Below are 12,211 nucleotides of genomic sequence, written 5' to 3'. Positions count from 1 at the left end.
TAAGAATTTTAAGTCTGCCCCTCACTTGTCCGTCACTAAGTAGCTCCGTAATTGAAGATCCGAGCCAAACCTTACAGAGGCCAAAGCAGTTTGCCATTGCTTCAAGTGTATAGGGAAGTCCAGCTCTTTGGTCCAGGCCTCCCATGGGTCATTCACATGAGATTTGCCATTGCCCTCTTGTAGAGGGTGGTTTTTGTATAGTTCACCAAGGTCATCAGGTCCTCCCACACTGGGTTCCGGAGGTGCTTGCTTGACGTAGAGTGGGGCACCCCACAGCACCTAGCTCAGTCTGGGTAGCCCATTCATTTTCATCACATGAACTTTGCCCCACAGACTCGGAGGAGTGTCCACTGTTCCAAGTTGAACTGCGTTTTCTTGATAATATGTGTAAGAGTCCAGTTGCCCAGTGCTACCAGTGTCCTTGGGAACGAGAATTCCCAGAAAGGTTAGTTAAGTGGGACACAAATGGAAATTCTTATAATGAAAATGGATGCATCAAGAAGCACAAATTCTGATTTAGATCAGCTGACCTTGTTGGCATCTGTCTGTCTCAAGAGATGATGGTAGGCAACTCTGGGGTGGGGGGTGGGGGTGAAGTCAGACCACTGTTAGCAGCACAGAGTGTATATCAAAGTTGTGGGCTGCTCAAACGACAAGACCCCTTGATGGGGTCCAAAGGAAAGCAGAGCAATGTGTTTGGCACCAGTTTGGCTGCAGGAGGCGGACAAGGCACCGTCCAACCGTCTTAGGGACTCCACTCCAGATTTGTGTAGGGTTTACTCCTGAGGAGTTGCAAAATGATAACTATAAGCTGTTGCTCAGTCCCAGCTCCTGCCAACCTAGCAGTTCGAAAGCACTTCAAAGTGCAAGTAGATAAATAGGTACCACTGTGGCGGGAAGGTAAACGGCATTTCCGTGCGCTGCTCTGGTTCGCCAGAAGCGGCTTAGTCATGCTGGCCACATGACCCGGAAGCTGTACACCGGCTCCCTCAGCCAATAAAGCGAGATGAGCACCGCAACCTAATGGTCACGACTGGACCTAATGGTCAGGGGTCCCTTTACCTTTACTGAGAAGATCCATTAAAAGGCAACTGTGCCAAAAGGACTTATTGTGGAAAATAATAATAATGGGGCACCCAATTTTGTCCTTTGCGCCAGATTACCAAAGTCTGCCTGCAAAACACACACACACACAGTGCTACAGCTATGTTAAAGGTCTTGCGCCCCCCTACTTTTGGAAGGCTGGAGTAACTTGGCAGAGCATGAAGCCCTTATAATCTCAGGGTTGTGGGTTTGAGTCCCACACGGTGCACTGCAGGGGGTTGGAATAGATGATCCTCGTGGTCCCTTCCACCTCTACAATTCTGTGGTTCTAATGGCACACAGAGGCAGCTTGTCCAACATCCAGTCTTGTTCTGATCTGCATCGCGGCTGGCAGGCAAAGGGTCGTTTCCGGCCAGCAGATGAGCGCAGCTCCGTTTGGCAAAGGAGCGCCTCGCTCCTCCTGCGCGCCGCGGTCTCCTGGCGTCGGGGGCGCAGCCAGGCGCGCGGCTGGGCGTCCTCAGCTCCCCCCTGGACGTGCGGCGCGCCTCCATCCCCCGGCCCGTCTGGAGGGCGCCGCATCGCCGCGCTGCTGCATCCCTCCCTTCCCGTCCAGGCGCCTCCCTTCTGCAGCGGCGGGAGGCGGGCGGGCGGCCGGATCCCGCCCCTTCTGTGCCAGCCCGGCGGGTGCCTCCGGCCGCGATTGGCCGTGGCGGGCGCGTGTGCCCGCCCAGCCCGCGCTTCCCCCGGCGCCGCCGCAGCCCCCTGGACGGCCGCCGCAGCCATGAACCCGTTATTCGGCCCCAACCTCTTCCTCCTGCAGCAAGAGCAGCAGGGCTTGGCGGCGTCGGAGCCCGAACAGCAGCAGCAGCAGCAGTTCCCGGACCTTTTCTTCCTTCCCGGCGAGCCCCCGCGGGACTTCTTCGACGGGGAGCTGGCCCCGCCGGCCTCCCTCGCCGCCGGCTCTGCCTTCCCGGCCCCGCCGGCCGCCATGGCGCTCCGCAACGACCTGGGCTCCAACATCCACGTCCTCAAGACCCTCAACCTGCGCTTCCGATGCTTCCTGGCCAAGGTGCACGAGCTGGAGCGCCGCAACCGGCAGCTGGAGAAGCAGCTGCAGCAGGCCCTGGAGGAAGGCGGCGCCCGTCGGGGCAGCCTGCAGCGCCGGGACCAAGCCGTGCAGACGGGCTTCGTGGGCCCCATCCGCCCGCTGGGGCTCCCGCTGGCCGGGGGCGTCGGAGGCGGCGGTAGCAGCAGCAGCAGCCCCCGCTCGGTGGGGCTGGGCACGCCGTCGAGGGTGCTGAGCTCGCCCAGCTGCCACCACCCGGGGGCCCCGCTCACGCCCACCTCCTCGCAGTCGCCCTCGCTGCCCGGCGGCACTTTCTCCTCCTCCTCTCGCTTCTTGCCGGGCACCATCTGGTCCTTCTCGCAGGCTCGACGGCTGGGGCCCGGCCTGGAGACCACCTTGGTGCAGGGGCCCGGCGTCTCCTGGGTGCACCCTGACGGCGTCGGGGTGCAGATCGACACCATCACCCCCGAGATCCGGGCGCTCTACAACGTCCTGGCCAAGGTGAAGAGGGAACGCGATGAGTACAAGCGCAGGTGAGGGGCTCGACGGGGCGGGCAAAGGCATCGTCGCGGTGGGTGGGCGCCAGCCGGCAAGGAGGCAATGCCAGGGAGGGGGAGAGAGACGGGCTGGTGGGAGCACTAGGAAAAGAGGCGACGAAGGAGGGCTGCCGTCGCAGGAGCCTCCTATTTTGCCACTGTTTTTGTTTTTGTTCCGGGCCAGGCCGGCTCTTGTTGGACGACTTCCTTCTCCTTTTCAGTTTTGCTCAATTCGTCAGTTCCCGACATTGTGATGCAGTGCAAGTCATCATGATCCACTTTTTCCACACATGTCAGCAAATATGCCAACTTGAATAAAATATTGGGGGAGAGGTAAGCTCCACCCCACATAATCGATCACAAGATGCAGCGCATGCACACCATTTGATTTTTTTCTACAATTTTTAAAATTAATTTTCTAAAAAAAATTTAGACAAACAAACAAAAATCTCAACCTTATTTGAACCAATCTTAGTAACATTGTTAAGTGACTTCCTCCTATCCCCCTGGTTGAATTTCCATGTATATCATGCAAACAGTTTTCCCAAACCAATAGTCTTATAAAATTAACTTAATCACTTAACATCTTTCTTTCTTTCAAATTTGCATGCACACCATTGGAATGGCAATGCCCATCAACTTTAGGGGGGCCCAGCAGCCCCCTCAAATATTTTAGGGGGGTGGGCAGAAAGGACCTCGGCCCCCAGCAATTGGTTCCTCTGTGTGGCAGGACAGAGTTATAAAGCAGTTAAATTATCTGTCCCAGTTGCCACTGCCCTTTTCCCCTTTTTAGAAGAAGGGCGGGAAAAGTGAAGTTAGGCCAAGAGCTATGTGCAACTCTTCCCTGCCACACTGAAGCATTTTGTGAGTCCCGTCTACTTCAGATTTCTATAACTAAGGTGTGACGCCAACCTAACCCTTCAAAGCTCACCACCACTTTTTTACCAGTTTGTACCTAAACATCCCCATCTTGTTTAGAAAGCCAATGTTGGGCGAGTTCTGTGTCGCAGGTGCTCCCTCAGCTGACTTGCTGCGGAGAGAAGGCACAGAAACCCAAGCCTTTAAAGATCTTCTGCGTGTGCAGAATTATTATTATTATTTGCAGTAGCCACATATTATTTATATAATGCCATCAGTGCACATAGCACTCTGCAAATGCAAACGGCAGATGTCGGCTTCGTGGCCTCAGGAACTTGCGGTCTGCATTTAGACGCTGGCTGGGAGTGACAAGGGATGGATGTGAACAAATGCATTTTTATACCTCTTGATGCTTCATTTTGCTTGGTGGCGAAGACTGAAGGAGCCAAGCTGCACACGACATGCCGGTATATCCTTTCTCTGAAAACTTTATTCCCTTTTACTGAAAGCAACATCCAAGGCAGAGAAAGCTATGGCAAATGAACCAGAGAGGTTTTATTTCTCTCTTCTCCTCCTGCTGCTCCTCCCAAAGGAACCCAGGGTAGCAAATAACAAGGGAAAAACCATACAAACACATTTAAAACTATTCCAGTGCAGGTGCAGATTGGAAAAGATCACACAACTTGAAAAGGCTCATTTATTTATTTATTGTTTATTTACCGCATTTATATGCCACCTTTATCTTCCAAGGATCTCAAGATGGTGCACATGGTTCTCCTCTTCCCCTTTTCATCCTCACAACCCTGTGAGGTTGTTGTTGTTTAGTTGTTTAGTCGTGTCCGCCTCTTCGTGAGCCCCTGGACCAGAGCATGCCAGGCCCTCCTGTCTTCCACTGCCTCCCGCAGTTTGGTCAAACTCATGATGGTAGCTCCGAGAACACTGTCCCACCATCTCGTCCTCTGTCCTCCCCTTCTCCTTGCACCCTCCATCTTTCCCAGCATCAGGGTCTTTTCCAGGGAGTCTTCTCTTCTCATGAGGTGGCCAAAGTCTTGGAGTCTCAGCTAGGCAAGGCTAATAGATGGTGGCTGGCCCAAGGTCACCCAGTGAGCTTCATGGCTGAGTGAGGATTCGAACCTTGCTCTCCCAGCTCCTGGCAGGTACCCATAACTTTTCCTGAGTTGTCATGTTTTGAGCATGTGACACACGAGCAAGAGGTAAGCAACTTCCCTTTTCGTAAACGTGGGGAGTTTTGAGTTAAGCTTGTCTCACTCAAACCTGCCAGCTACTAAGATCATTCTCAGACACCCTCCAAGGAAGGCCACCTTCAGTGACCAGAATCAAGGACCTCGCGGTTCCCAGCCATTGAATGCTCACTCCCAAGGGAGGCTTGCCTGGCGCCGACTCTGTTGCCCTTTTGGCACCAGGTGAAGAAGACCTCCTTATTTTGCCCAGCCTCCTAAGAAGACTCTTTCTGATATGACATTTCTGTTTTGTGCTATAGTGATGGTATATTCTGTTCCATTTTATTTATTAAACCCATGTTTAAACAAACAAACAAACAAACAAACAAACTTGTAAGCTGCCTTGAGAGTCCTTTGAGCTAGTAAAGCAGAGCACCAGATGCTTAAAAGAAAACATAGGTACCTTTGAAGAGGTAGAAAGATCCTGGCTAAGTTCCAGGATGTTTAAATATGTCAGAACTGCAGGTGCCTCTAGCTGGGCTTCAGTGAGGGGAACCAGGTTAAAAATCCATGCCTGCAGCAGTTTTTCAGGCAATTGGGTTGCCGGGAAGAGGACCGATGAATTGCAATGCGCTTTTGTACACTAGGGAAGGTACATTCTACAGAGGCTGGTGAATGTCTGTGATCATGGGAGAGATAGAGAGATCCCTGTCAAAGCATCCTTTAAAAGAGTAAGAGGGACAACATAGGAGCAGCTGCTCAGAAACAGTATTTTTCTTTCTTTCAATGGGGCTACTGCTACTTTTGTTGGCTTTAACGGAATCCTATTCCGTTTATGTGTGTGAATGTGGCAGGTGAGAAGAGGAAAGCATCGTGGCCATGCTTCCATTACAGATTCCCCACTCATTCGTGTTTCATATGTTCATGTTCGTAGAGCACGAGACTCTTAATATGAGGGTTGTGGGTTCAAGCCCCACGTTAGGCAAAAGATTCCTGCGTTGCATGGGGTTGGACTAGATGACCCTCGTGGTCCCTCCCAACTCTTCTGTGAGTCTGTGATATGTATTTAGCCTAGGTGCCTGTGATGCTTTTCGGGTAATTCCTGGAGATGGGACCAGCCTACGACGCACAGGCCTGATGCAGAAAACCCAAACGGCATCTTCTTTCCATTAACTAATGCACAGGACAATTTACCAGGGTGTCTTTTTCTGCTCCAGGATGGTTGCATTATAATTGGCCAAGAAGTATTTATGCGTCTGCCTCCTAGCTCCGTATTGTGACCAGTTGTGAAATGTCCCTGTGGATGTGGCGATGTTCCCTCATGCTGCTGTAAGGGAGAAGTGCCAGCTCCCTCTTTGCACGTTTCACAAGAAGTGTGAGGCGGAAGATGCACAAGTCGTGCACGTTTCTACCATCTCCACTTCTTTGCAACATGCAACCTTTGCTCCTAAAATGTAGGAGCTGATCCATGGGAGAACATAGAAAAAAATGTTTAATCACCAGAGGAAGGGGTGTTTTAACTCTTTTCATGGTGCTACATTCGCAGCTGAAATCATCCCTTGCCTTGTGGCTTTTAAACTTAGGAGGGGGAAAAACCTTTGCCCACTCCCCCAATGGGACTAAATGCAGCTTTGACAGGATGCAGAGGATGATTTAACTTGGATAAATAAGGTGAAGGTCAAGGACCCCTGGATGGTTAAGTCCAGTCGAAGGCGGCTATGGGGTTGCCGGGCTTATCTCGCTTTCAGACTGAGGGAGCTGGCGTTTGTCCACAGACAGCTTTCTGGGTCATGTGGCCAGCAAGATTAAACTGCTTCTGGATGGCAACCAGAGCGCACAGAAACACTGTTTACCTTCCCGCCGCAGCGGTGCCTATTTATCTACTTGCACTGGTGTGCTTTCAAATTGGTAGGTGGGCAGGAGCTGGGACAGAGCAACGGGAGCTCACCCCGTCACGGGGTTTCAAACCGCCAACCCTCTGATCAGCAAGCCCAAGAGGCTCAGTGGTTTAGACCACAGCACCACCCGCATCACATTCATTTGAATAAATAACATGGGCAGAAAGGGTCAAGTAACGCCCTTCTCTCCCTGTCCCACTTTTTCTTTTAAATAGTTCAGCCTTGAAGCTCCCATATCATAGCTTTTTTGTTTACTGTGGTTGGGGAAGGAAAGCGAAGAAGAGTTATGAATAGTGCAGAGAAAGTTAACAGAGGAATTATTCTTCTCCACAATGCACAGGTCAGTTTAGGACAGGTTTTGTAATTATTATTATTTTTAAAGTGCTGAGCATACATAGTGCTAAATGAGAGCCTTTCTTGTGAAATATCCCTGCCTGGTCTTCATTGATAGTGTTGCTATTTAACGATCCCTGTGCCTAATTGTTATAGCTGCATAATCACAGAAACATTAGGTTGGAAGGCATCTCAGAGATCATATAGGCTAACCCCCTGTCCAATATAGGAAAGCTACTTCAGACTACAACATCCCTGATAGGTGCCCATCCTGGCTGTACTTTTTAAAAAAGAGTCCATCTTCTTTTGAGGCAGTCCGTTCTGTTGTCAAGCAGCTTGCACCACCAGCAAGTCCAAATCCATTGTCTTGACAATTGAATGCATTGGTCCGGGTCCTGACCCTCTGGAGCAACAGAAAGCAAGTTTGCTGCAATGCTTGTGCAACAGCCCTTCAGATAGTTGGCTGTCATGGCACTGCTTAATCAACTCTTTGCCAGGCCTAGGCATCCTCTCCTCAAAGGACTCCATCTCTGCGCTCATCAGCATTCTTCATGCCCACCTTTGGCCAGGCTCTGATTCATCTTCCTTCCTTCCCAGAACTGGACATTACTCCTTGCAATATATAGTTTGCCTCTCTTGCTGGAAAGGCTGTGAAGCTCCCTTTCACGGCCTCCTTGCTTATCCAGACAAGATAAGAGGCAAGCTGATGATAATCCTGGCACAGCTGGATCAGAAGCGAGTGCTTTGATGGGATGGAGCCAATTGCCACTCACTGAGCCTCCCTCGCTGCCATATTTCCCTCCTCAGGCTTCATAAAGCCCGGATCGCTTTTCCAAAGGTCATCCTTGTTGGGATTTACATGACCAACCTTTGAGAGCTGTTTCTGGTGGAAAGGCAGGAGTTAAATATGCACACATGTGTTGAGAAAAAACAGCTTTGGAACGGGCCATTTCAGAAGCCGCAGATTCTGGTCCTTAGCCGTTTCCTCGTCTCCTTCTCTGCTCCAAATGCACGTTCATCCTTGCAAACGTATTGTTTGGAATCCTATTCTGTTTAGGTGTGTGAATGTGGCAGGTGAGAAGAGGAAAGCATCGTGGCCATGCTTCCATTACAGATTCCCCACTCATTCGTGTTTCATATGTTCATGTTCGTAGAGCACGAGACTCTTAATATGAGGGTCGTGGGTTCGAGCCCCACGTTAGGCAAAAGATTCCTGCATTTCAGGGGGTTGGACTAGATGACCCTTGTGGTCCCTTCCAACTCTTCTGTGAGTCTGTGATATGTATTTAGCCTAGGTGCCTGTGATGCTTTTCGGGTAATTCCTGGAGATGGGACCAGCCTACGACGCACAGGCCTGATGCAGAAAACCCAAACAGCATCTTCTTTCCATTAACTAATGCACAGTACAATTTACCAGGGTGTCTTTTTCTGCTCCAGAGAGGAGGAACTACAGAGAGGGTTGCAACATCTCTGCACGCACTGATTCTGCCCGTTTCCTGTGTCCTTAGCGGCAGCCTGATGCAAGGTGATCTGCCGAGGTCAGCTGTCCTGGTAACAGAGAGGAAGGGATAGCAAACCGTTCACCTGCTTAAACGATCTCAGCCGTGCTGTTGTTAAAAGCAGAGGGGAAGGACCAGTCAGAAGAGCAGCTGGAAACACTGAACTGCACTGGGCACATGGGGAATTCGGACACATGGGCTGCGCACGTGAGAGAGAATGTTTGTGCCGAGCTGTACGATGCTTGCGTCTCTCATAGCGAGATGGTAATTGCAAAGAGCTTTTTTGCAATTAGGGAAAGCACTAAATAAACACTAGGAAAATATGCATCATCCAGGAGCCAACCAGTTACTGAAAGAGCGGCCTAATAATCGAACTACTCCCTCCTTCCCTTCCTTCCCCTCACTTGTGATATCCTGAGGGAAAAGTGAATTCACTAAATGCCTTGGTGTTCGGAGATTTGTCTCTGTGTGTGCGTTGGAATTTGCAAAGCTGCAAAGCTGGCAAAGGGTCCAATGCAGAGAACCAAGATGACTGTGCAGAATGGCTGAGCACCATCGATGCCAGCAGAATAAACATTTTTGGAACAGGGAGGGATTTTTAAAGGCCATCTGCTCAGTCTCCCTAACTTCATTAAAGTTCATTACAAAATAAAGACTTATTAGAAGTGTGCTTCCCCGCCCTTAAACTTGACCACTCTTTTGCAACTTAATTCCTTTGTATTTCATTCAGCCTGAGAATAGCAGTGGTGAAGAGGAGCAGTTCCCCTCCCTGCCTTTTTTTGACAGAAAGGAGGACACCTCTGAACCACTAACTTGTATTGATTTATACGGATTCTTCCAGAGGATCCTGAGAACTGCAGCTTCGTTGTTGTTTGTTGTTGTTGAGTCGTTCGGTCCTGTCTGCCTCTTCGTGACCCCCCTGGACCAGAGCACGCCAGGCACTCCTGTCTTCCACTGCCTCCCACAGTTTGGTCAAACTCATGCTGGTAGCTTCCAGAACACTGTCCCACTATCTCGTCCTCTGTCGTCCCCTTCTCCTTGTGCCCTCCATATTTCCCAGCATCAGGGTCTTTTCCAGGGAGTCTTCTCTTCTCATGAGGTGGCCAAAGTCTTGGAGCCTCAGCTTCAGGATCTGTCCTTCCAGTGAGCATTCAGGGCTGATTTCCTTCAGAATGGATAGGTTTGATCTTCTTGCAGTCCATGGGACTCTCAAGAGTCTCCTCCAGCACCATAATTCAAAATTGCACCATAACTGCAGCTTTAGTATTCACTGAAAATCTGTGGGAGATCTTTAACAGCCCCTGCCTATCATAGTAATAGTATTCTCAGGAGTCCCTAGGGAGATCTGTTGCCCCCCACCCACTTGTAGATCTGTGTGTGCATCGGAAATACCAGGGACTGGAGACAAAGGGGAAAGAGCTGATACTTCCATGCTTTGCTGGTGAGCTTCTCTGAGCCACCAGCCACGGCTGGAAACAGAGAAGTGACCCCGAATATGATGCACCAAAGGGATTCTTATAGTCTACCACAGGCATGTGACTGAGGAATATCAGAGGTATCTGGGAAATGCCACAGATGAAAGCTTTATAGGAGACTTTAAGCTGCCCTGTAGACATCTTAAAGGTAAAGGTACCCCTGACCATTAGGTCCAGTCGTGGTTGACTCTGGGGTTGCGGCGCTCATCTCTCTTTACTGGCCGAGGGAGCCGGCGTACAGCTTCCGGGTCATGTGGCCAGCATGACTAAGCCGCTTCTGGTGAACCAGAGCAGCGCACGGAAACGCCATTTACCTTCCCGCTGGAGCGGTACCTATTTATCTACTTGCACTTTTTGGTGTGCTTTCGGACTGCTAGGTTGGCAGGAGCAGGGACTGAGCAACAGGAGCTCACCCTGTCGTGGGGATTCGAACCGCCAACCTTCTGATCAGCAAGTCCTAGGCTCTGTGGTTTAACCCACAGCGCCACCCGTGTCCCTGTAGACATATTACATGATAGCTACTGTTGCCTCCAAACTAGCCCTCTGAAATTTGCTGTTCTCATGGTTACATTACAAGTACCTTGCATCCTTCACCCATAGGATAGCTCATGAGAGACGAGACTCTTAATCTCAGGATCACGGGTTTGAGCCCCACATTGGGCAAAAAAATTCCTGCATTGTAGGATGTTGGACTAGACAACCCTCGTCACCCCTTCCAAATCTGTGATTCTAAGTAGATAAACTCTAAATCTGGAGCTAGCTAAGAGCTGAACGCTGTTCAGACCCAACGGCCCGGACTGGAGTCAGCTGTTTTCTATTAGGGTTCCTGTTCCATCGCTTCCCTTGTTGCTCTGAGTTGATCATGTCTTGAGGGAATGAAGGTTCGTTGGCAGAAAGGCCTCCTGTTGTTTCAGTGGCTGGGTCTCTTTGGGGAACGGTTCCCTGCACCTCTTTCGCCCCTCCCTTTCATCTTGCAGCTTCAAAAGCATCTTACTGAGAAGAAGGGAGCTGTGGGGTCACTCAAGGAAACGTCTGCTTGCCTGGGCTGCTCTGCTTCGCCTGGGCTGGGCTGAGTGGGGAGGAGGGAACGTTGCAGTCGAGACTATTATTAGGAAATGGTGCATTGCAGATGAGAGTGCGAACGGGGAGGTGGAGGCGGGCGATACGGGATGGGGATCAGGAGACGAGGCCGGATGTGAAGGAGGCTAAAGAGTCGCCTTCTGATTCTAGTGGGCCACCCTCAGATCAGTGTTGCTACCTAGGAAGCGTTTACTCCCATTTTCAGCAAAGGAAGCTGAAGGTACGCTGGGGTTAAGGAGGGACACGGAGTGTGTCCTCTGGTCCCAGATCCAAAGAACCAGTAGAGAGCGAACAGGAGATCATTTCGGAAGGGCCAGGGTGGAAATAGCCGAGATAAAAGAATTGAAATAATAGTTTTCAGTACTGAAACTAATTCCTAGCATTCTGTTGCTCAGTGCTGGGGCCACCCAACAGAACTCAGGATGTGGAGAGAGATTCCACTCTCAAAGGCCGGTGTTGCTCTTTGTGGGCAGGAAATGGGTACAGACTCTGCTGGTATCTCTGACTACGTCTACTTTATTATTATGAGTGTTTTGACTGTACAAATGACTGCTCATATCCTCCAATGTTTATCTGATGAAATAGGGGCATTCTATTCTATGATACTAACGATGGTAATAATAATAGCTCACCCATCGGACTGGGTTGTCTCTGCCACCCTGGGAGGGGGTGTGTGGCTTCCAACATATATAAAAACATAATATCAAGAGGGAGGACAAGAGTATAGACCCTCCCAAGTACCCCTATTTTCCAGGGACAGTCCCAGATTTACAGAAGCCGCCCCGGTTTCTGATTTGATCCCAGAATGTCCCTTAGGACATCCCTATTTTCATCAGAGAAATGTTGGAGGGTATGGAGTTATGCAACCCCCCAAGCCAAGGAGATGTAACCTTTAGAAGACATCTGAAGACAGTCCTGTATAGGAAAGGGTTTTTTTTAAAATGTTTAATGTTATATTGTGTTTCTGTATATGTTGGAAGCTGCCTAAAGTGGCATGGGCAACTCAGTCAGATGTGTGGGGTATAAATATTATTATTATTATCATTATTATTATTATTATTATTATTATTAAATAGGACATCCCTATTTTCATTGGAGAAGTATTGGAGGGTATGGGCCTGGATCTTTCTCTACCTATGGCAGCTATGTTGTACTCACCACATAGATGGAGCATAGCAAGATGTGCAAGCAGAAAAAATGCAATACTCCTGATAATGTGGACGGTCCATTATAGCTTACCG

The 12,211-nt window shown here is 50.0% G+C and overlaps 1 protein-coding gene across 5 annotated transcripts in view; it reads left to right on the top strand.

Annotated features, from left to right (window-relative positions):
• Nucleotides 1-1,773: 1,773 nt before the first annotated feature.
• IFFO1 (intermediate filament family orphan 1) overlaps nucleotides 1,774-12,211 on the top strand; it is a 32,698-nt gene continuing 22,260 nt past the window's right edge. For all 5 annotated transcript variants that reach the window (XM_081894308.1, XM_081894307.1, XM_081894306.1 and 2 more), the window contains exon 1: nucleotides 1,774-2,643. In XM_081894308.1, the coding sequence (XP_081750434.1) occupies nucleotides 1,826-2,643 (818 nt within the window). In that variant the 5' untranslated portion in view covers nucleotides 1,774-1,825. The remainder of the gene's footprint in view (nucleotides 2,644-12,211) is intronic.

The sequence above is a fragment of the Podarcis melisellensis genome (assembly GCF_964234715.1).
Source record: "Podarcis melisellensis genome assembly, chromosome: 17".
In the NCBI taxonomy this organism is placed as follows: Eukaryota; Metazoa; Chordata; class Lepidosauria; order Squamata; family Lacertidae; genus Podarcis; species Podarcis melisellensis.
The sequence above is the reverse complement of the archived record's forward strand: the minus strand, read 5'-3'. Positions and strand labels throughout refer to the sequence as shown.